This window comes from Dendrobates tinctorius, unplaced genomic scaffold (genome assembly GCF_039654945.1).
Source record: "Dendrobates tinctorius isolate UK_male_01 unplaced genomic scaffold, ASM3965494v1 ptg000098l, whole genome shotgun sequence".
In the NCBI taxonomy this organism is placed as follows: Eukaryota; Metazoa; Chordata; class Amphibia; order Anura; family Dendrobatidae; genus Dendrobates; species Dendrobates tinctorius.
In genome coordinates this window covers 26323085-26347980 of record NW_027361766.1, presented here as the reverse complement: position 1 = coordinate 26347980, position 24896 = coordinate 26323085, and the positions used below count along the sequence as shown (strand labels likewise).

Sequence of the window (24896 nt, the reverse complement as noted above, 5' to 3'; positions counted from 1 at the left end):
CTAATTTTTCTGTCTTCACAAATGGCATTACAGCTAACAGATCAACCATCAAAGCCTCATACAACAAAGAAAAATAGAAAAGGTTAATAATACTTACAAAATATACATGATGACCCCAAGTGACCACATATCACATGACTTGTCGTACTTTTCAGGTCCCAGGACCTCGGGTGCTTAAAGAGATCAAAGTAACGTTAGAATGAAAGAAAAAAAAAAACCACACACAACATATCTTATGTAGGGAAACACTTTGAACCTATTCTACCTATTTTACATAAAACTAACTGGACATGAGGAAGCTTTATAATGAATAATTTCTGTGATCCTACCGCCCACCAAGTAGGATCACCAACATACAACCCAGACCAACACCCTGGCAACAAATACTCACCCACATAATACGGCGTGTAACAGGGAGTTGCTAGAGAGTTGTGAGTTGTTGTTTCTTTAGCAAAGCCGAAATCTGTGAGCTTCAGCACATAGTTTGGTCTTTTTGTTGTGTATAAGAGGTTCTCCGGCTGCATTGGAAGAGACAGACAATGAAGGTTTTTACCAGCAGGTACCAGATAAAATAGCAGCAGCCCAAGAGCAAACTATACGATAACTACATACTATGTAAAAGAGAAAAATACAATAATTTTACACAAAGACGCATGGATAGTAATCTCATACCAACTTCCTTGGAATCAAGTGGATCAACAATATATAGCACTTCAATGCAAGACTGAAATTCTAATGATCTGCAAAGGATGGCACGGGGATTAAAGAAAACTAAGATTTTTCAAAACATTTTGTCTTATTCAGCATTAAGCATGAGCACACGAATACCAGCACTAACATGCCTTGGCATGTTATCAATGAGGTTAATAATGGTTGTTTCAGAAATGTTCTGCCACACTGAATGTTTTTGGGAAAGAAATCAAAATCTGCTGCTGGAAGCGGCCTTTGATGACCTCTGGATTGTCAATGTTTGGCAATTTCAATGGGAGGTAAGTCTAGAGATTCTGCAGACCATGGTAGCACATTTAGGTGATACAGGCTGCTCACAGAAGCACCAGCAGAATGTGGCCTGGTGCCGCAATGTGGAAAAACGGCTCCTGGGACACTTTGGACCTTGTTTTCATGTTGAAGGTATGGCTTGTGAGATGGGTGTAGTAGTTTCCTACTGGTTGCGGTCACTGCAGAACACCTTCAGATGTAAAAGAAAAGCATGAAGTGTCCTTCATCTGCTGAGCCAGTTTTCTTGGCTGACCACTGTGTTGATGGTCTTCAAAACAGCATGACCACCACAGATCTTCAACCCCCAGTCTGCTTTGAAATTGTTGCCAAGGAGAGACCTTACTGATGCAGTATAACTACCTGGTGTCTTGTTGCTCTGCTTAGTCTTGACAACCATGGTGTATAAGGCTGGTTTCACATTAGCGTTTGTGGGCACGTCAAAACAATGCAAGGGGACGCATCCGCATACAACGCATCTCCCTGCGTACACAATTTTAAATATAGGTACGCAAGACGCATGTGGATGCATGCGGATCTTAAGGAAAGGAGTACGCAGGCCTACGCTGCGCACAGAAATGCTAATGTGAAACCAGCCTAAACTGTGATGATATAAAACTGTCTTCCACAACCTCACCCTTGTAGCAGGGTTTGGTTGCTCCTCACCCAGTTATAAAGCCCCCTAAAAAGCAGTATCTGTAAATGACTGTAAAAACCTAGATATGAAAAGAATGATAATTATCACTTGTTTGGTGTAATTGGTCACTCATACACCTGACCACAAAGTCTGACTTTGAGCAAGTGTACCAAGAATAATTTATGCCATTTTGAGGGGTGGCAACACCAAATACTGATATGATTTAGATTTTTCACTCATTTTCTCTGCATTTTGTAAAAAAAAAAAAAATTAAAAAACTTTTCATAAGTATTCTTCCTTTGAAGAACATTTTCCAGAGTACTGTACATACATACAAAAAGGCTTAAAAGGGGGGGTGTGGAAACCCTCACACCCTGTGCTGGATCGATTTAAGGTCACTGGCCAGGGTGTCAAGGATGGAGCAATTAAACAATACTTGCCAAGTGACACAGAACAGCTGGTAAATCTCCCAAGTGCCAAAGACCCCTCCGGAAATGGTTTTTGCCAGGTTTCCTGTGCATGGTTCTAGGATGCTCACATTCAGTGTGCCGAAAAAGGAGGTGGCATTTAAAATTGGCCATGATTATTTTAATAAAGCACGTGCTTCTAACACGGTAGTTATTTGGGCTTGTCCAAAATTAGATAAAACAGGTCTGTATTCTTTCAGAGACAGCGCAACCCCTGACCAGTCGCTTCAATGGGGTAGAAATAAAATACCAGATAACCCATGGTCAGGGGCTGTGTGATATTGGGGAAAAAAAAAAAAAAAAAAAAAAGCGGCCATATTTTTGTAATCTTAGACAACCCAGTTAAGATAAATACAACAATAAAGTCCCTGCTTAGAGAAACTTCTGCTATATTAAGCAGAATATTCTCTACATGAAGTTACATCAGGAAGATGCCATCATTTGCATTGTGTAGCCTTCAAATGGCATCTCAAGACAACTGCAGGGAATGATTTTCACCTCTCAATTACACTTAGCACCGTGAATAAGCCGGCAAACACTCTACAGGTTTCTTACAATTATTAAAGTGATTCCCCATCTATAGGAAAGGGGGTAACTTACTTATCACTGGGACCAGGCCAATCCTGTGATCAGGGCTCTGAAATGCCCATCTAAATGGAAACTGAAGTTAAGCATACGCATCTCCGCACCCTTCAATGTCTAGAGGGACTGCTGAACTGCGCCATCCCCAGCAATCCCATAGCAAATGAATGGAGCGGAAATGCGTATGCTCAACCTTTATTCAAAAGACCTGTTCTCCGGATCGATGGGTGTCCCAGCGGTCAGACTCCAGCAATATTTAAAGGGACTGTCAGCACAGAATGACTGTACAAACCAAGCCCTATGAAGCCAGAGCTGTCAATGGGTGGAGATACATGGAAAACAATCAGGTGGGGAGGTGTGCGTAAATGATTGACCCTGCCATGAAGCTCTAAACGGCAGAACTTAGTTTGAACAGTCATCCCGTGTGGACAGAACCCTGTTGTGAGTTCATTCTCTGGTTCACCAGTTGCGAGTTCCCCTTCTGGACTCCCTCTGGTGGTGATGGGAGATGGTGCGGCTGGTCTGATCGGTGGAGATCTGCCACCTGAGAATGAGTATGACGATTGGATCTCAGGATTCTCAGATTGGATTTAAGACAGCTGACGCCCTATTCAGGTGCTGGTGATTCCTTCTGGCTTGTCAGCTCTTGGTTTTCAGCTCTGTTCCAGTCATCTAAAGCTAAGTTTTTCTGCTAATGTTCACACTTGATTTTGTTGGTCTATTCAGTTTTTTGTGTGGTCTGTGTGGTCAGCTGGGGGCTGAGCTGAATTTCCACTCTTATTTATCAGTATTTTGCCAAATGGCTTTTTGTCCCTTACTAGTTAGGTCTCTTTTTGCTCTGCCTCAGAATATTTCAGAGTGCTGATATAGTGGGAGAAGTCTAGTGACTTCAGGGTTAATTTTGCTATCAGAAGTGTTGGACATTATTTTTGTAGGGTTTTTTTTGCAGGTTGCAGACAGTGTCTTCCCTTTTCTTTCCTGTCTAGTTAGTTTGGGCCCCATCATTTGCTCAGCCTATTTTCCTGCCTGTGTTTGTGCCTTCATCTTGTTTCACCGTCAATACATGTGTGGGGGCTATCTATTCCTTTGGGGTCTGCTCTGGGGCAGTTAGTTTTCCCTTTTCTTGCTTTAGGCTTATGTAGTCCTCCGGCCGTGACGAGGCGTCTAGGTTCATCGTAGGCACGCTCCACGGCTACTGCTAGTTGTGTGGTAAGATCCGGGATCTGCATAGTTACCAACCACTCAGGTTTTCTGTGGCTTAGCTTGTTTTGCTTTTTTCTCCTCGGAGACCCATTCATAACAGAACCCCTTTAAGATATTCCCCATCAGAAGGATAGGGAATAACCTTTTAAACTTGGTGTTTCCACCTTTAAAAGAGGAACCGGTCTTTCAATTCATGAGCACAAACCTTGGGTGGCAGCTTGCCTGCACAATTGCTACCAGTTCTTTGAAATGCTCTGGCATTTTAGAGGAATCATAGTTCAAACAGTTTGAAAAAGCGGGACTACAGGTCGAGATGGGACTAGTCCGATACCACCCTTGGCCAGCTTCTCCCCTAATTGCTTTAGTTAATTGACAGGTCTTTATTACGTATGCACATAGGGAGAGGTCCATCAATCACCTGGAAAGCGGCACGGAGAAGCCGGCCCAGGGTGGTGCTGGACTAGTCACGTCTCTTCCTATGGACCCCAGTCGGCTCTTCAAACTGATTTCTGTGAGACGCTAGCAAAAACTAGTTGCAAACACGCAGCCAGGTTCCAATTCATGCTGCCCATGGCTTAGGAGGCATGAATCAGCTGAGAGCTTCTCTTTAAGGATTTCGCAAATACGTTTGAACATGAAAAAAAAAAAAAAAAATCTCTCTATATCGTGACCACTTCAAACACTTCAGTGGAAAAAGCTGCAGTCTTGGAATATTAAGACTGGAGCAAGCATTTACTGCATATAACAAACTTTTTACCAAAAATTAGCACAATTCCACCACAGCTTGCAGTAAGGCTGCACTTCAAAGGAAAATGACGGCCGTTTATTATACACCATTGACAATCAGATTTTATTAAACCACAGTATAAAAAACAGCCAGTTTATGTGCACGTCATTTTTAAATTAATTAATGTTGTACAGGTGGCAGAGTATGTGAAATAGTGATCATAATCCTGCCAGTGGCATTGCCAAATAATGTCACCGCCATGAAGTGTGCAGCTACAGCAGTTGGAAATTTGTGCTTCGAGCCTGTATATAGTTTAACACCCAAGATATCTACATTATACTGAAATGACTAAGTCGAGAAGCATGCGGTGAGCTCTGGGAGCTGGAATTCCACATTACACCAAAAAGCAATTTTAGAATATTTTCAAAGTAAATATTTAATTATGTGCATCTAATCTAGCCCAGGGCAAGCAAGAGAGCCCAGAGTAGATCCAGGGCAAGCAAGAAGAGAGCCCAGAGTAGATCCAGGGCAAGCAAGAGAGCCCAGAGTAGATCCAGGGCAAGCAAGAGAGAGCCCAGAGTAGATCCAGGGCAAGCAAGAGAGAGCCCAGAGTAGATCCAGGGCAAGCAAGAGAGAGCCCAGAGTAGATCCAGGGCAAGCAAGAGAGAGCCCAGAGTAGATCCAGGGCAAGCAAGAGAGAGCCCAGAGTAGATCCAGGGCAAGCAAGAGAGAGCCCAGAGTAGATCCAGGGCAAGCAAGAGAGAGCCCAGAGTAGATCCAGGGCAAGCAAGAGAGAGCCCAGAGTAGATCCAGGGCAAGCAAGAAGAGAGCCCAGAGTAGATCCAGGGCAAGCAAGAAGAGAGCCCAGAGTAGATCCAGGGCAAGCAAGAAGAGAGCCCAGAGTAGATCCAGGGCAAGCAAGAAGAGAGCCCAGAGTAGATCCAGGGCAAGCAAGAAGAGAGCCCAGAGTAGATCCAGGGCAAGCAGAAGAGAGAGCCCAGAGTAGATCCAGGGCAAGCAGAAGAGAGAGCCCAGAGTAGATCCAGGGCAAGCAGAAGAGAGAGCCCAGAGTAGATCCAGGGCAAGCAGAAGAGAGAGCCCAGAGTAGATCCAGGGCAAGCAGAAGAGAGAGCCCAGAGTAGATCCAGGGCAAGCAGAAGAGAGAGCCCAGAGTAGATCCAGGGCAAGCAGAAGAGAGAGCCCAGAGTAGATCCAGGGCAAGCAGAAGAGAGCCCAGAGTAGATCCAGGGCAAGCAAGAGAGAGCCCAGAGTAGATCCAGGGCAAGCAAGAAGAGAGCCCAGAGTAGATCCAGGGCAAGCAAGAAGAGAGCCCAGAGTAGATCCAGGGCAAGCAAGAGAGAGCCCAGAGTAGATCCAGGGCAAGCAAGAGAGAGCCCAGAGTAGATCCAGGGCAAGCAAGAGAGAGCCCAGAGTAGATCCAGGGCAAGCAAGAGAGAGCCCAGAGTAGATCCAGGGCAAGCAAGAGAGAGCCCAGAGTAGATCCAGGGCAAGCAAGAGAGAGCCCAGAGTAGATCCAGGGCAAGCAAGAGAGCCCAGAGTAGATCCAGGGCAAGCAAGAGAGCCCAGAGTAGATCCAGGGCAAGCAAGAGAGCCCAGAGTAGATCCAGGGCAAGCAAGAGAGAGCCCAGAGTAGATCCAGGGCAAGCAAGAGAGAGCCCAGAGTAGATCCAGGGCAAGCAAGAGAGAGCCCAGAGTAGATCCAGGGCAAGCAAGAGAGCCCAGAGTAGATCCAGGGCAAGCAAGAGAGAGCCCAGAGTAGATCCAGGGCAAGCAAGAGAGCCCAGAGTAGATCCAGGGCAAGCAAGAGAGAGCCCAGAGTAGATAAGAGTGTAAAGCTATAGCTGAGAACACACAGAATGTAAAATCCCAAACACACATACTAGATGGCCTTCACCTGATAGCTGTTGGCTGAACCATCAATCTTGGCCACCATGTTCTATATGAGAGAGCCAATGCCAGACTTTCATTTTTAGTTGAGAACAAAAGCAGTCTGAAATCTGAACTACTGGATCGTTAAAGGGAATCAGTCACCGGTCATCAGAGATCAGCATAAGGTAAGAAAAGAGACCCTGATTCCTATGATGCACCACTTAGCTTACAGGGTGCAGTGGTTCTGACAAACATTTCAGATGCAGCACAAAGTAGAGCTGAAAAACTAATCCGGCCCACACTATGGCTTTGTGTACATTGTATAGAGGCGAGGTCAGACCAGGGCTCATGTGCATTGTGGTCAGGGCAGTGAAAACAATTATAAGTTGATGGCACAGAGCCTAATAAATTACACATCACTTAATTCAGTCTCTCAGATGTTATCTGGGGACCGCATGAAGCAACATAGCAAAAATCTGCAGATAGATTCCCTTTAACTTTCCCAAAAATCAATTGTCCTGGGCTCCCACATACAGATCCAAAATACGGAAAAGGTATCCTGTGAATCTGTAATAAAACATATCAGGGTGGGAATAGCTAAGTTTACAGCAGTAGTCATGATGATAGTGTTACCAAACACGGCATATAACATGCATATACATGAAATCCGTTTATACGGAAATAGTCACAAATCACTGACTGCAACCAAAAGATCCCACAGCAATGAAAACTGTAGCAAAACTCCAATAGCACACATTACCGATGCCAAGCACTACAGTGAACAGAGGCCAATCTGTGCCACATACCTTAACGTCTCTGTGGGCGATATTAATAGAGTGTAAGTACTGGATGGCCTCACCGATGCTTTTCATAATGTCTGAAGCCTCTGCAATATAGAAGTAAGTGTTAGAAACATAGGCTACAAGTGTGCGATTGACCAAACGCTGGTTGTTACAACTAGACGGTGTGTCACATCCTGCTGCAAATGTACATAAAACAATTAGGACACTGCACACAGTGACTGTGAAAAGGTAGGCCAACAGAGGGTGGGGAGGGAGAAAACAGCCGATCTTCCATGGACTGGGTGCAGCCCAGTCCGTAAGTCTGAACTGGATCCAGAAACTGTCATCCCCATTCAGAGGTCACAGCACTGCTGCAGTGGCCGTGTGGCTTGAAGAACTACTCATGCTTCTCTGATGACAAAGAGCTTCTAGTCACCCGATAGCTGGAGCAGTACTGTGACTCCTCACCTCCGGGGGCCGCCTGCACTAGGCTCCTCCGGGGGGGGCTATAATGTGAGCATAACTGTTTATTTTTAAATCAATAATACATGGCAAAGAAAAAAAATAATATTCATTATTAGTCGGACAACCTCTGTAAAATGGTGGAAGGCCTCTCTCTGGCTGCTACCAACTGTCAAATATCTGCAATGTGTCCCCAATTCACCCAATTCAGCCACTGAGGCAAACTGGGTCTACAATAAGCAACTGTGGACTTTATTTGGCCTGCCTCTGGTGGTGTCCATTTTATAACCATTCAGACTAGTCAGAAGTTGCATGATTGGTGGGATGAAACAAGGTGAACCCAGCCAAAGGGTGTGTATTATATGCGCGATCAATCCACGAGTAAGCGCTGGGCGGACAGGTATACATCGGTCTGATATAAGGGCCTCGTATTCAGCCGATCTCACAGAGACTACATTACGTTACTTACTGTACCTAAAGATTCAGAAACGCGGGGAGGATCTTATTTCTGGAGGAAGGTGGACATACCTTTCTCAGTAAAAGCTTGGTCACCTCGATCCTGGATTCGACTAAAGAGCTCACCGCCATCCAAACTAAAAAGACAGTTATTTGATGTTAAGGCAAAAGATAATCTATAGCAATAGACAGTCAGTAATCACCGGCCACAAATGAAATTATTACTTATTTAAACCCCATCCACAAGAATACACCACACATTTCGATGTAAATCAATAGAGCCGGAAATGTCTTTCTTTCCCAAGGCAAGGGTGATGTCAATGGTTTCCTGCAGCAAAAGGGGCGGCTGCCATTAGATCGCTATTACCAGTGATCTGCTATGTACAGAAATCCTTCCCTAAGCCCCGGTCACAACTCTGTAGGTAAAGGATCAAAAATTACATTAAAGAATTAAAAAAAAAAAAAAATCTTTAGAAGTGATTTTTCATCTTTAAATACTTAATCCTTTGACTAGTGCTACATTATATTAATTTTATCGTATTTACACCTTGGCGCTGTAGATATAATAGCGGTCTTTACTGTAGACAGTCATTACATCACAATTGCAGCCAATTCTCAAGAACGGAGGAATTTTTAATTCTATAGTTTATAGCTTCTTGCATGGGTCACCAGTCACCCTGCAGTCAGTTACCAAGGCAAGGACCATGGGGTCACTTGCAGGCTCTAAAGCTGGCCGGATTGGACAAAGTTCAGACCCACTGTGCTACTCCCATTCTGTAGATGCAAGATTGTCTTTGTTAGAAGCCTAGTAGACTGCTGGTCTGAACCGTCAATCTTCAGGAATGTGCCCTCCAGGAGGCAGGGAAAAAACACAAATTAGAACATTCCTTCAAAAAGTTGGAAAAAAGTTATTAAACTGATTCAAATATGCAGATGTAGTTCTTTACATATTAAGGGACATGGATTTGTATAGACATCACGCAAACATGCAATAAGCCCTGTCACCATCACTGGCAAAGCACTGTAGGGGAGATGTGTGTAACTGAGGTTATTCGCTTCAGTGATATGAACCTAGGAAAATGCCCTAGCACATTAAGTGCCGAGAAGGGTTAATCGGCCATGTTAAGGGCTAGGTTTAGTAAACAGCTGAAGAGTGGTTGGGAGGCTGTTCACCATATCTCAACCCAAGGTGGAGTCCAGAGGGTAAATATACATCCTTCTGGCTCAGTAAGTGTTGGGTGTGCCTGGACATCAGAGCTCCAGAGCGGTATTTCATAAGGAAAGTTGAACCTTTTTGTTCCCTAAGAGGGCAGATCCCCACAGCAAGATGGACTGTCATATACCATCTTTAGTTTTTTTATCTTTAGGCTAGAAACCAATGTTTATTTTGCTAACTCTGCACTGGTTTATGCAGTACATTTGATAAACCAGTAGATTTAAAGATTTAAAGAGACAGAGTTCCTGTGTCTACCTCTATGTGCAGCCGGGTGAGCCAATCTACCACAGCCCTTTTTGAAGAAGAAAAATCACACTTTGTGAATGCCATATTCCAAAAAAGGTGAAATTTTGTTCTCGTCAAAGCCATGAAGATCCTTGGTCAAAAGGAAAAAAAAAAAAAAAAATAGCCTTCTAGATTTTAACTTGAATTAAGTTTCTCAAGACACTGAAGTGGTTAAAAGTCAGTGCACCCAGTGTGAAATTTGGGCAATTGGCCCCCTTTCTCACAATGATTATGAATGTTGCAATGTCAGCCTGAATGTATGATACATTACAAATACCATAAAAGTATGCTCCTCAGTTGGCTCCAACACCACAGCATTAACAGGTTTCCTCAATGAGCTACTAAATATTTAGTGTAATAGCGATTTAAATTTTAATTTCATAAACCAATAGTACACATGAAAAATAAAAAAAAAAACTTTGTAATTTTTCTTATCCAAGAAATCTGCTTCTTTCTACTGGATTGATCATTAATTTTCAAAATTCTGAATTCACAGGTAAAGTCAGTGAAGACTGAATTACATTACTGAGAGAGCTTCTTCTCAGTAATAACGGTTGTCTCAACTCAGTAATGTAAATCTGTCTTCACTGAATACAGATTTTACCTGTAAATTCAGAACTTTGAAAGTTAAAGATCAGTTCAGGAGGAGAAAGAAGCAAACATCTCTTACAAGATATATTACAAAGTTTCTCATTTTCACGTGTATTAATTTCGGAGATTAAAATGCAAGTGATGGTTACTCTTTAAAGTGAACGCATCAAGTCAACGCTCTTAACTTTTGAGCCTTGAGGACGGAGCGTAATTTTTCATCACCATGTTCCTTGTTGAAGGAGAAGCACAAGAGCATTTTTTCACTAGAAAAGCTGTAGTTTTTAGGGTTACCATTTTCTAGGTGTAAACATTTTGATCACTTTATTCCTCTTTAGGGTGCACGATATAAAAAAAAAAAAAAAAAAAAAAAAAAACACTTAATGGTTTTGCCATCTATGCTGACAAGTTGTTTATAAAGCAGCATGATCCTAAAGTTAAGATGCCAACTAACAGATTACAGCCTTAACCTTACAGAGCACATCCATATGGATCAGGTTGGAGGCTAGCTATAATACTGTATTCCCAGTTAAGAAAAAAATATATTTAATTCTCTCTAAATGCCAAACTAACTTTTGATTGAGTAAGATGGCCAGCTCTATAATACTCTTTGAAGAAGCACGGCTTGGTGAAACCTTCAGGCTATGTACCCACATTAGCATTTTTAAACGCTCAGGAAGCTGATCCCCTTCCCAGAAAACGCACGTCTTTTTTCCGCGCGTTTCTTGAGTGTTTTTTGCACAAAAGACGCACGTTTTTGATGCGCATTTTTTGGGAACATTGGGGAAGGCTAAAAACGCTAAAGACAGCAGAAAAAAAGGCAGCAATGTATTTACCTGCCTAAGCCTCCAGCCAATGCACTTCATTGTGCAATCATATACTAAGCAGCCACCCCCTCCATGGATTGGTAGGTAGTGAGTGACTGTCTCATCGGTATTTTTGCACCTGTGTTACTGCCATCTTAACCACATGGGCCTGCTGCACCCTGAAGTGCATTTGGCTGGAGGCCTAGGCAGGTAAATACATTGCTGCCTTTTTTTCTGCTGTCTTTTGTATTTTTGGAGGATTTGAGTCCTCTTTTAGTTGCTGTCTGTTGAAGGCTAAAAATGCTCAGCAATGCAGAAATTAATGAGCATGCTGCGTTTTTAGCCGCTAAGCGGATTCCTGAGCGTTTAAAAACGCATGCATTGGCACAAAAAGCCAAAAACGCATGCATTGGCACAAAAAGCCAAAAACGCATGCAAATTAATTTGAAGCTTCTTTTAAGCGTTTCTGCAGCGTTTGAGCCGGCACAAACGCTGCTGAAACGCTTAAAAAAATGCAACGTGGGCACACAGCCTCATAACTGTACCATAATCCTATCGCACATCCCAACCTCTAATGGAGGAAGACCGTGATGTTCCTAATCCCTCTTTGGTAGTTGTTAGGGTACATTTACACTGAGATTGTGAACAAGCCTTCCTTGGAAATGCTAGCTTTACGATAATTTAATACCAGTGATGAGCGAACGTGCTCAGATAAGGTGTTATCTGATCATGCTTGTGTATTAACCGAGTGTCTTAGGCGTGCTTGAAAAATATCCTACTCCACACTGATGAGGGGCAACACCCCGAAACAGCTGTCTGTGGATGGATACCTGGCCTTGGCATTTCCCTTGTCATATCTGTAAACTCGTAAATAGCTGGATATTGACTTAAAGGGCCACTTAATATGGTGGTTTCCAAAAGGAGCCACTCCTTGGCTGGGTCCTTCCTGGAGGAAGATCTGGCTAGTCCCATGTTTGAGACTCTTAAATGAGGCGCCACGGATTTTATTTGCATGTGCTTGAAAAATTTGTTTGAGTCCCCGTGACTGCATGTCTCGAGATTTTTCAGACAGCCGCAACACATGCATGGATTGCCACAAGACATGCAGCCGCGGGGACTCAAACATATTTTTCAAGCACGCTGAAGAAATGCTGTTACCACACAAGACATGTTTGGATAAGACCTTTACTTAAAATCATCATTCGGCAGGACATCATCTTGTGTAAACAGGACTTGTGCTGCCGAGAACATCAGCCTATATGCACTGAACGATTTGTTACAGACAGATTATTAGGGTCGCTGCTGAAGAGGAGTTATTAGAGGACGCCAATCAAAGATCTACCGGTAATCATATAGCGCCGGTCGGTTCGTATAAACGGACCCTTTGTTATTGAACACCGGTAGTCCTCTATAAGAAATAACCACCCACATCAGTCAGACCTAAAAGACAGAGGGTTAATTTGCCTCCCTGACTACAAGTATATTATTGAGCTGCCGGCCCTGCCCCTGGTACTATACAGCTTTTCAGCTCTGCGCCTTTGCCTCTGTAATGCATGCCCTGATGTGCGGGTAAAGGCCGAGGATCGATCCTTCACTCATTTTTCTCTTTTGCATACATTTGTATGTCAGCTGTTGCTCCAAAAAAAAAAAATAAATAATGTTGAATAAATATAAAGAAAGAAAAATATAGCAATAAAATAACCAAGCCACACTCACCACTCCATTATAATAAGCAGACATTTTCGGGACTGGTAGAGGTTCTCATACACGTCGATAATTTTTACAATGTGCGCACACTGAGACGCCCTCCAGTGCAGCTCCACTTCTCTTCGTGCCTTGGGACAGTCCTGCAGCATCTATGGGGGAGAGAAGAAAGATTCTAGTAATATGTGAAAATTGGGTGTAAACAGCGTCGGACTGGAGCACCTTGGGCCCACCAGAGAAAATCATTCTTGGGGCCCACTATGTAGCTACATAGAAATAAATACAAGACCACCAATTGTGTGGTAAAACACACTAATATCAGGGTATAATATAAAGTAGTACAAATCTTAATTATGTAGCAGGAGTTGGGGTAGCCTCCCTCATAGAATATAAAGCAGCCCCCTCATATAGTATAATGCAGCCCCCTCATAGAATATAATGCAGCCCCCTCATAGAATGTAATGCAGCCATCTCATAGAATATAGCCCTCTCATAGGGTATAATGCTGCCCCCTCATAGGGTATAATGCTATATAGATAGAGTTAGATAGATATAGATAGAAAGATAGATGTAGAAATAGATAGATATAGAGATAGATAGTAGATAGTAGATAATGGATAGAGATAGATAATAGATATAAAGATAGATATAGATGGAAATATAGATATAGAGATAGATTGATAGATATAGAGATAGATAGAAAATAGATAATGGATAGATAGATAAACGATAGATAGCTATAGATAGAAAGATAGATATAGACATAGATAGATAATAGATAGAGATAGATAATAGATAGAGATATAGTAATAATAATAGAGATAGATAGCTACAGATATATATAAATAGATATAGAGATAATAGATATAGAGATAGATATAGAGTTAGATAGAGCGATAGATAGAGATATAGAGATAATAGATATATAGATATAGAGATAGATATAGTGATAGATAGCTATAGAGATAGAGCGATAGATACATAGCATTAGATAGAGATAGATAGATATAGAGAGAGATAGATATAGAGAGAGATAGATATAGATAGATAGAGAGATAAATAATGGATAGATAGATATAGAGACAGATAGATAGTTAGATAAATAATAGATAGAGATAGATATAGATAATAGAGAAAGAGATATATATAGAGAGATATATATAGAGATAGATATAGAGATAGATATCTAGATAGATAGATAGATAGATAGATAGAGAGACAGAGAGAGAGATAGAGATATAAAAAAAACAAACCACGATACTCACCTCTCCTCCTCGCTCCCACGCTGATCCCGGCTTCAGTGTCAGGAGCTGCCCCGTCTGCCAGACACACAGCGGGTGCGCGATGTAGTGACGTCATCGTGCACTGGCTGTGAGTCAGGAGCAGAGGGGACTGAGGGTGGCACCGGCCCTGATTTACAGATGCAGAGCGGCTTACTGGGCTGGGGGCGGGGCCTCTGGGGGTGGAGACTGTGAAATGATATTCACTGCTTTGCAGTGAATATTCATTTCTCTTTAGCAGCGGTGACAGGGACTTCTGCCTCCTAACACCCGCTGCTGCTCCACTGGCAGGGGCCCCTATAGCAGCTGCATGGTGTGCGACACACCACTGGCTGGGGGCCCCTGGAGCTGCAGGGGCCCTAGGCAACTGCTGGCCCTGTATGCCAGCGGGTGCCAGAGCCCACCAGATGCCAGGCCCCACCGGAGAATCCACCGGAGAATCCACCGGTTCTCCGGTGGGCCAGTCCGACGCTGGGTGTAAAAGATGAACCAGTCACAGGGAAAATAAGATACAGAAACCACTGCATTTGAAACATGAGACGATACAACCAAAAGTATTTAATGACCGCAATTAGTAGAAGAGAAGATTCCAACCATGGAAACTGGATGTCAGAAGTAATGCAATTTAGCTGCACTCAGCATTACTAAATCAGAAAACCAAAACACAAGCGACATTACTGGCAGATTTCAAGGACTAACACAAAGTCATACATTTACAAAGAAGATACATTTGTTCCAATAACTTAAAATTAGTGGCAACTGCTGACAAGCAGAAACATTGGAGAAATTTTGCTGAAATTTACATAAGACCCACCCCCACCCCAAAAAGAGGACTTTAGGCCTTTAAAAGATAATCCGCCACCAGGCATAGTTCATTAACTAGTGGCTGTAAATACAAGCATTTACAACCGCTAGTTCATATCTTTTCCTAGTGGCGGATTAACTTTTTAAGGCCTAAAGTCTTTTGGCCTATGAGGCTTCAGACCTTTGTAATGTTTTTCATTGCCGCAATCTAAGAGCGTCAATGGGCTGAGAGAGGAAGCCCCCATCCTCTATCAAACTTCTTAAGGCCGCCATACACAGACAAATGTCAGCTGAACCCACACGTACTGTAGTAACAGGTTCGGCCGACAGTCTAATGCGTACCGGGGTGCTGGTCTACTGATGGTCTGGCCACTGGAAGCCACAGACAGAAAAGGGCCCCTTGCGCAAGAATATATGGGCCCTTTGCAACCCAAGAGTTCCTAAAAATACAAAATTGCACTTTCTTTGGATGTAGAAATGGGCCCCTTACCTCTTGGGCCACACACAATGCACCAATGATATGTCCGCCCCTGGGTCTGACTATTGCATTGTCCTCCCTGAGATAAGCTGACTACCATTTAAAGTGACTATTGATGATACTGACCCCACCCCCACCCCAAAAGAGAAAAAAAAAATGACTGACTGCCATGAGACTTTTGTATGAAAGCTTTGATCTGAGAGCAGAGGTCATTGCACAGGAGGGGGATGATGCCAGGACATCTATTGCATGATCCTGTGCTATTTATATATAGATAACACGATCATAATCCTGTCTGTGAAGATAAGGGGTACTAAACACTAAGCGAGATCGCTGATGAGTCACCGATTTTGTGACGCAACACCGATCTCTCTGTGTGTGGCACGCATTAGCGACCGCCCTCCCAGCCGGGTATCGCTGATTGTGCAGGAATGTGCTGGGCCAGTGTTTGATCATTGGTCTCCCACCACACGCGCTTAGTTACCCGCTGTATACCCTGGATACCAGCTCCCAGCATGAGCACGCTGGTATCCAGGGTAAACAGAGGGTAACTAAGCAACGCGCGCACTTAGTTACCCGCTATTTACCCTGGTTACCAGTGTCCTTGCTGGTCATGATCGCTGGTGAGATCTGCCTGTTTGACAGCTCACCAGCGATCATGTAGCGACGCACCAGCGATCCTGACCAGGTCATATCGTTGTCAGGATCACTGGTGCGTCGTTTAGTGGAACGGGACCCTTAGGCTGTGTGCCCACGTTGCGTTTTTTAAGCGTTTCCGCGGCGCTTTTAGACGCGCGTTTCTGCCTCAATAACGCTTAAGAAAAGCATCCCATGCAATCATAATTGAATCTGCACATGCTGTGCTAATGGTGCGATTTTTCCGCAACGGAAACGCTTAGCGGAAAAAAAACGCAGCATGTTCATTAATTGTATTGCAAAAACGCATAGGAAAACGCATGCTAAAACGCTTAACAAAAGCGTCAAAAACGCTTACAAAAGAGCTTCATAAAACACATGCGTTTTCCCGGGAAGAGGGTGTGCGCTTCCGCTCAGGAATATTCTGCTTCAAAAAAGCAACATGGGCACATAGCCTTAGAGTGCTGAAAAGTGATCTCTCCAGAACAGGAAGTTTTAGTCTATTGCGAGGTTCAGAGTGAAAAAGGCTAAATTTCAGGATATTGTTTAATTAGAGCAGGAAGAGGTAGGGGGCTATTTGGATATTTATATCATTTGCAGGCCATAAAAACTATCAATTTGAAGTGTGTCATATGATGATATTTGGTCAGACAAACTCACCCCTGCTGGAGCTGCTTCGCGAGACGTGTGATGTCAGGTGGCATTGACAATGTTACTACTTGCAACTACTATTCAAGCTTGCGTTGGTCTGAAGTCAACTCATGAATTTTGAAAAGAGCTTGCAGCAGAAAGTTCTGAACACAGGAGGGGCTGGGGGTCTCACAGACGTCACAGGAGGGGCTGGGGGGGGTCACGAGGGGCTGGGGGGGGGGGGTCACACAGACGTCACGGGAGGGGCTGGGGCAGTTGCTGCTGTTTTTGATGCTGGGAATGAAGCACGGAGTGTGCTGACTCCAAAAGCAGCATGTGCAGCAGCATTCTGTACTAAAAGGCCAACGGTCGGCAAAACAGTGCCTGAAGCCCTAGCACTGCAGCCTCTGAGAATCTACGCGGGGGGGGGGGGGGGGGGGGCAGTAAAAAAGGACACCAAAGGTTGCAAATAGCCAGTGGGCCGGAAGTTCCCTTCCCCTGAATTAAAAGGTATAAAGCTCCAGTACCAAGCTCAGCCAAATTCTAGGGGCAATCCGTGGTAGCCATGTAAACCATACTGCTCATCCAGATTCTGGCAGGTTGGACCCCACCACACATTGGTGGCCCATCCTAAAGATAGTCCCCCCCAGAATTTGTTCTAGTAAAATCAAGCACCAGAATGAAGTCACTGTAAAAGTTAAAAATCCAAGGTTACAAATCCTGAACTGTACATTTCTACGTTATACAGACTTTCATATGAACCAGTCATTACCTATAGAAAGCAGTGCTCACAAGTTAATAATGCAGAGGAGCCTAGAGATATGCCTCCAGGGAACCTGTGAACCACCCCCCCTAGTAAAGGCCAGAAATATTAGCACTAAATAAAAACGACCATATGTCTGAAACTGTATCAAAGATCAAAAAAATGTATATATTATAAATACACACACATAACACATTACTCAAGGGAGCAGCAGAGAGAAAATAAGAGCAAAAACTGGCCACTCTTGACCTGGTGACAGGTCCTCTAAATCACATTATTTAAAGCAGATATTAATCTCTTTAGCTTTCTGTGTACGTTCCTTTTGGCATGAATTACAAATGTTTCAAAGCCAATTATTCCGGTTAGACAAACAAAGTTTAATGGTTATTGCTACTGAATAATAAACAAATCTGCTGACAAAATTGACAGGGTTTTTATTTTTACTATTTTAGGAGAAGGAAAAGAAAATAGAGAAAGGAAACACTTCATCAAAAGTCAGGTCATGAAGAATGTAGAGTGACGTATTAAAATGAAATGTTCATGCAGGTTCAGAGTAAACACATGCAATTAGTCATCCACGGATAAGGTTTTTTTTAAAAAAAAAAAAAATTAGCACAAAGGGAAACGTTAAAATAAAAAAGTTGTAATGTCGTAAACGAGAGCCAACACGATCGTAAGATCAGTGAGAAGATATGACCACTAGTGATGAGCGAAAGTGCTTGTGTGCTAATAAGAGTATCTTCGGCGTGCTCGAATACTACAGCAAAAACACGAGAACAAACCCTCCGCCTAACTCATATCTGTTTTGTTTGACGAAAAAGATCGATTTCCATCAGTCTGACTATTCAAATTTTCATCCACTTTCAGTCCATGTATGCATGTCAGTTTTTATTAAAAGCGTGGTATCAATTTTTCTAAAAAAAAAAAAAAAAAAATAATAACACTGACGGCATAAGAGGACCATCTGCTTTTTAGACACTCATTTACATGAATTGACGATTTGATATTTTGATCTGCTGACAAGTGCTCATTGTCAGAGTATAATGGGCATCCTACCAGTGTAAGTGAACAACGAAGGTATGAATGAGGGCCTTACATAGAGCTTGAGGGGAGGAAAATAGATACTACAACCTTCTGAAAAGGTAAAAAAAAAAATGCTACTTTCCCCTTTAGAGAACTCTAGTGCCATCTATTGGAAATGGCAATCCTAAATGTCAAAAATATACAGTGGTGAGAAAATGGTTTAGGCAGGTGTGGGAAAAATGATGCAAAGTAAGAATGGTTTAAAAAATAGAAATGTTTATTGCTATCAAACAAAAGAGATATCTAAATCAATATTTGGTGTGACCACCCTTTACCTTCAAAACCACATCGCAGCAACAGCTCTTCCATCAAAAATGGTGTGCAAGTTTATCTGGAGGAGTTCCAGATAAGGCAAGAAGGCAGCTTGGTCCAAACATCTTGGAGAACTAACCACAGATCTTTTGTGGATGTAAGCTTTCATAAATCCTTCTGTCTCTTCACAAGATCCCAAATCAAGGCTCTGTGCAAGCGACTTCCAGGACTCTCTGGTCTTCTTTACACTTAGGAGGGCTCTTCATGGTTGTGGTTGTTGTCCTCCTAAAGAAATCTGATGCCTCCTTGATGGTATTGCATGAAGGATCTGCCTCTGTCTCAGCATTGAGGACACCAACCTTCTGTTGCAGCCAAATATGTCACATTTTGACATTAGTCCAGAACACCTGCTGCCATTGTTCTCCACCCAGTTCCCATGCTTTCATGCATAATAGTCACTTCGCCTTGTTTTCGTGTCAAAGGAATAGCTTTTTGGCCTCCATGAAGACCACTTCTGGCCAGACTTCTGCAAGCACTAGAAAGACACATGAGCAGTCTGGTGGCTCAGTAGCTAGCACTGCTGCTTTGTAGCTCAGGTTACCTGGGTTCAAATGCAAGCAACAACATCGGCAAGGAGTTTGTATGTTCTCCCCGGGTTTGGGTGGGTTCTCTCAGGTTTCTTGGGTTTCCTCCCACATTCCAAAGACAAATCTAGGTTGTGAGCCCCAATGGTGACAGCGATATGGATAAGACTCTCGTTTCTCCCACTCCCTAATAAGTGCAAATGGTAATTCAATTAGATACCATCACAATGTAGCTCTTTTTGGCTTGCTTGGGCAGGACACTATTACGTCATATCTCACTGCATGTTTTAACATATCCTGAAAATTCTCGTTGGTTTAGGCAAAAGAAGAAAAAAAAAAAAAAAAAAAAAAAAAGTGTAATTGAAAGTCAACCTTGACATGGCATAAAATGAATGTGTCCAGTATAAAATACATTCCCAAGTGTTTTTTATTTTATTTTTAAATTCACAAAAACCGTGACCCTATTATGTTAGGCTATATTCACAACTCCAGTAATCATGCAGAAGAATGGATCCAGCAACAATCCGTTGGCAAAAAAAAAGTCGTGCAAACAATTTGGCTTCTCCAGTAAAGAAAAAACAAACAAAAAAAACCCCAAACCTGATTAACAGTTTTGTTTTTTTTTGCTTTTTGTTTTTTTTTTAAAACACTGAAGTTTATGGAAGACTAATCTGTTAAATAGTCATCTGTTTTGTTTTTGTTCCATTTGAAGCAAATCCAGCAATTACGGTAATTAAAAGATGATAAAAAAAAAAAAATGGCTAATTAACATGTATTTTCCACGAACTTCAATGTTACAGTTAACCCCTTCCTGACATCCACAGACGCAGTTAAATGTGGGTGTCAGCTCTACACGAGACATACTGCAGAAACATCCACGATCGGTGCTACATAAGTGTCTCACTCAGTCCGGGCACCAAACACCAGTAATGGTAGTCATGCCTTGATGGTGGCCCTGGTAAGACCACCACCTTTCAGCCCTGATATACAGCATTCTATAAAGCTTTATAGATGCCTCCAGTCCAGCCTGCAAAAGAAAAAGACCTTTTAAAAATTCTCACCGACGGGGCGGTTGGGTCTGATGGGAATTGCTGGTCTTGGTCCAGTGCCTCCCTTCTTCTCGCTATGCAGTCTTCCTTTTATGCTTCATGTGGAGGACACGTCCTACATCATCCACACAGTGTCCTCGGCATAGTGCACAGGGCTGACGCATTTCGCAGCCCTGGCCATAACAGAGTAACGTACTGCAGCAGGGCCCTTTGGCCTTTCCTGATGCACGCGCACTGTAGTACTTGGCTTTGCCCTCGACATAGGTGAGAAAAGCAAGTCTGTGCAGGAGCGGGATGCCGGGAACCCTGTGTGGATGACATAGGATGCGTCATCCACATGAAGCACAGAAGGAAGACGGGATCGCAGGTAGAGGGGAGGTGACGTACTGAGACTGCGACAACCATTAGTCCAGACCGCCCCGCAGGCGAGTATAATAAAAGGCGTTTTTCTTGACTTGCAGGCCAGATTGGGGGTGTGTATATATATATATATATATATATATATATATATATATATATATATATACACACACACACAGCATATTAGAATGCTGTATATCGGGACTGAAATATAGTGGCCTTACTTCATATGGGGCAAACCTGGAGACTGGTTCCCTTTAAGGAACGGCTGTGGGTCTAGTGCCCAAAACTCAGTCTCCTATGCCCATGAAAAAAAAAAAACCTAATCCTGGACATTCCCTTCAATCAGCTGGTAATATGTAAGCAGAACGATCCTGGACCTGGGAAATTACCTGCTTTGGAAAGAGGAATCAGAAGAATAGACTATATTACTAACATATTCCAAACAGCTAAAATTCCCAAGGAAGTAACTTCCTACATGCCCAGGCTTACCACAAATGATAAGCCCCAGAGCTTTTAATGTGTAATGGCTAGAAAATAAGTTTACACACCCCTGTTGAGATGCCTGGTTTGTCATCATACCAAGAAGTATTTCACTTTTAAATTAGTGTTAAACAGTAGTCAGTACACAGGTGCCATAATTTATAGTGATTCTATAAGTATTGTAGTCATTAACCCCATATAAAGTTCAGAGTTTCTAGTAGAATTAGTAGGATTTTCGTGACATTCTTAGTTACATAAAAGCCATGGTTCGTAAAACGCTTACAACACGTTAAAAAGATCTCAAAGGCCATCAGTCAGGAGAAAAGGACTACATTTTACATACATACATAAAGACGGACTGATCAAGAAGTGGCAAAATTGACATTACCTAGAGCTAGACGTCCCTCAAAATTTGATAAAAAGATAACAAAACTGGTCTGGAAAGCTGCCAACATTAAAATTGCTTCAAGAATTTGTGGAATGTACTGGATGTAACATTTTTATAAATTCTTCATATGTCTGGCCTGTTTGGTACGGTGGCAAGAGGCAAGTCTTTGCTTAGGCCTGTTTCACACTTCCGTTTTTGTGTCCGCCAAACGGATCCGTTTCCGTTTTTTTTGACGGAAACTGATGCAAACGGATCCGTTTTTAAAAAACGGATCCGTTTTTTTGATGGATCCGCAGTAACCACTAATGGAAGTCTATGGGACAAAAAAAACGGATCCTGCAAAAAAATGGCGGATCCGTTTTTTTACGGAAACCAACGGATTTTGACGGATTTGAAAAAACGGAAGTGTGAAACAGGCCTTACCATCAAAAACATCCAGCCTGGCTATGTTTTTCTAAAATCTATATCAAGTCTGCCAATGGCATGTGAGAAAACATTTTATGGTCTGATGAGACCAAGAACTTTTTGGCCATAACTACAAAAAGGTATGCGTTTTGTGCAACGGCCACACTGGGCATCACAACAATAACACCATACCCCCAGTGAAGCATGGCAGAGGCAGCACTATGACTTGGGGGTAGTTTTTCTGCATGTCCAACTGTAGGTCTGGTCAAAGTGGAGGGAATTAGAAACAGTTCAAATGGTCAATTTTGCAAAAATATCTGACATTTAGGAATTTCACCTATCAGCATGACAACACTAAGCATCAAATCAAACAAAATCAACAAAAGAATGGCTTTGCCAGAAAATCAGTTTTGGAATAGCCTATGCAGAACCCAAACCTGAATCCAGCTGAAAATCTGTGAGTGACCTATAGAGGGCGCTATACACAGGAGATTTGGCGGGCAACTGCAAGAAAGAGTGAACAAAGATTACCAATTCCAGATGTGCAATGCTGATAGACTCCTACCCAAAAAGATGGAATGCAGTCAGAAATTCAAATGGTACTTAAATAACGTATTAGTTTAAGGGTGAGCATATTTATGCAACCACATTTTAGTTAATTTCTTTCCATCCAAAATATTTCAGTTTATTTTTTAATTGACCTGTACAAATTATAGGTGACATTAAAAGGTGTAAAAGGTGGGAAAAGGTCAGATATTATTCTTATTGGTATGATTTTTTAGTTTTTTTTTTTACATGACAAAAACCTGGCACTTCAACATGGATATGTAGACATTTATCCACTGTGTGTACTAAGTAATAGCATGGGGTCATTTGAATAAACTGGGGGGGGGGGGGGGGGGGGAGGTTTTTCGGCAAAGCTAAACTCTGCAGATAATTTGCATTAATAAGAAGCCTTACTTCGCTAAAATCAGTATGGATATATAAACCCATTTGCAAGAAATGCTACATCGTAAATAAAGTATTAGCTCTAACAGAAGGTATCGAATGGCACATGAAATAAAGGTCTTTAGGATGTTTCTTTTGGAGAAGAATGTGACTTGGCAATTTTCCCATATCCTTTCTTAATTTGTCATTTTTTTAAATTTGTCATAAAGACCAAGATGTCAGCAATGTATCACTTACTGGGCTTGCTGCTTGCTATAGTTTTGATAAAGGGGGAAAAAAAAAAAAAAAAAAAAAAAAAAACTATCAGCTTCAGATCACTAGAGGACCAGACTTTGCCATCATGTAGTCCTCCACATATCATGACTTTTGTATATGCCACCCCTACCAGTGATTGACAGCTGTGTACACTGTGCATAGGCAGAAAGCTGCCAATCAGTGGTGTGGGAGGAGTTATAAAAGACTCAGCATTCTGAGATCTGGTAGATCTGCAGCAGATAAAACAAAAAATTCATCAAAACTGCAGCAAGCAGCCCAGTGAGTGCCACATCACTGGAAACAGGGTCTCTCTCCCTACATCATGTTGCTCTGGAAAGTGGTTGCAGAAACGCTTTAATATCAGTTTGCGTTTACTTAGATCCAAGGACTTAAAACGGTTGTGTTTATCAGTTCACATGACAATCACAAGGTGCATGACTTGTCAAAGCAGCTATCAGAGCAAATTAAGAAATACAGAACAAGTGACAGGTTCTTTTTAATAGCAGCAAATCTCTCTCTCTCTATACACACACACACACGCCATTTACTCTTTCAATTACTTTTTCTATGCATGTTCTGGATTCTGGAAGATGAACAACACCACCTTTGTCCAAAGATATAGGTCATGCTGACCTCAGAGGTAGAAGATAAAAAAGCTTCCATGACCAACAATAGCATACCTTAAACTGTGCTAGTTCAATCCAGCTTGTAAAGAATAAATGAAAAAGAGAGAATCTACAAAAAGTGTATAATAAAAATGTCAGGTACAGATTTCTCTCAAGTAAAGGTGGGTTCACAATGAAGAGTCTGGCAAATATTTACAGTCATATGTTAAAGTTTGGGCACCCCTATTAATGTTAACCTTTTTTCTTTATAACAATTTTGGGTTTTACAACAGCTATTTCAGTTTCATATATCTAATAACTGATGGACTCAGTTATATTTCTGGATTCAAATGAGGTTTATTGTACTAACAGAAAATATGCAATCTGCATTTAAACAAAATTTGACCGGTGCAAAAGTATGGGCACCTCAACATAAAAGTGACATTAATATTTCGTAGATCCTCCTTTTGCAAAAATAACAGCCTCTAGTCGCTTCCTGTAGCTATTAATGAGATCCTGGATGAAGGTATTTGTGACCATTCCTGTTTACAAAACAATTCCAGTTCAGTTAAGTTTGATGGTCGCCGAGCATGGACAGCCCGCTTCAAATCATCCCACAGATGTTCAATGATATTCAGGTCTGGGGACTGGGATGGCCATTCCAGAACATTGTAATTGTTCTTCTGCATGAATGCCTGAGTAGATTTGGAGCGGTGTTTTGGATCATTGTCTTGCTGAAATATCCATCCCCTGCGTAACTTCAACTTCGTCACTGATTCTTGCACATTATTGTCAAGAATCTGCTGATACTGAGTTGAATCCATGCGACCCTCAACTTTAACAAGACTCCCGGTGCCGGCATTGGCCACAGAGCCCCAAAGCATGATGGAACCTCCACCAAATTTTACTGTGGGTAGCAAGTGTTTTTCTTGGAATGCTGTGTTTTTAGCCTCCATGCATAACGCTTTTTTGTATGACCAAACAACTCAATCTTTGTTTCATCAGTCCACAGGACCTTCTTCCAAAATGTAACTGGCTTGTTCAAATGTGCTTTTGCATACCTCAGGCTACTCTGTTTGTGGCGTGCTTGCA

The 24896-nt window shown here is 42.3% G+C and overlaps 1 protein-coding gene across 1 annotated transcript in view; it reads right to left on the bottom strand.

Annotated features, from left to right (window-relative positions):
* The window catches only part of MAPKAPK2 (MAPK activated protein kinase 2), a 95035-nt gene that overhangs the window by 31379 nt on the left and 38760 nt on the right, over positions 1–24896 (bottom strand). The window contains exons 2-6 of the mRNA XM_073587261.1: positions 12814–12953; positions 8275–8339; positions 7309–7388; positions 392–518; positions 98–173 (exon numbers count right to left, since the gene is read on the bottom strand). Of these exons, the coding sequence (XP_073443362.1) occupies positions 98–173; positions 392–518; positions 7309–7388; positions 8275–8339; positions 12814–12953 (488 nt within the window). The remainder of the gene's footprint in view (positions 1–97; positions 174–391; positions 519–7308; positions 7389–8274; positions 8340–12813; positions 12954–24896) is intronic.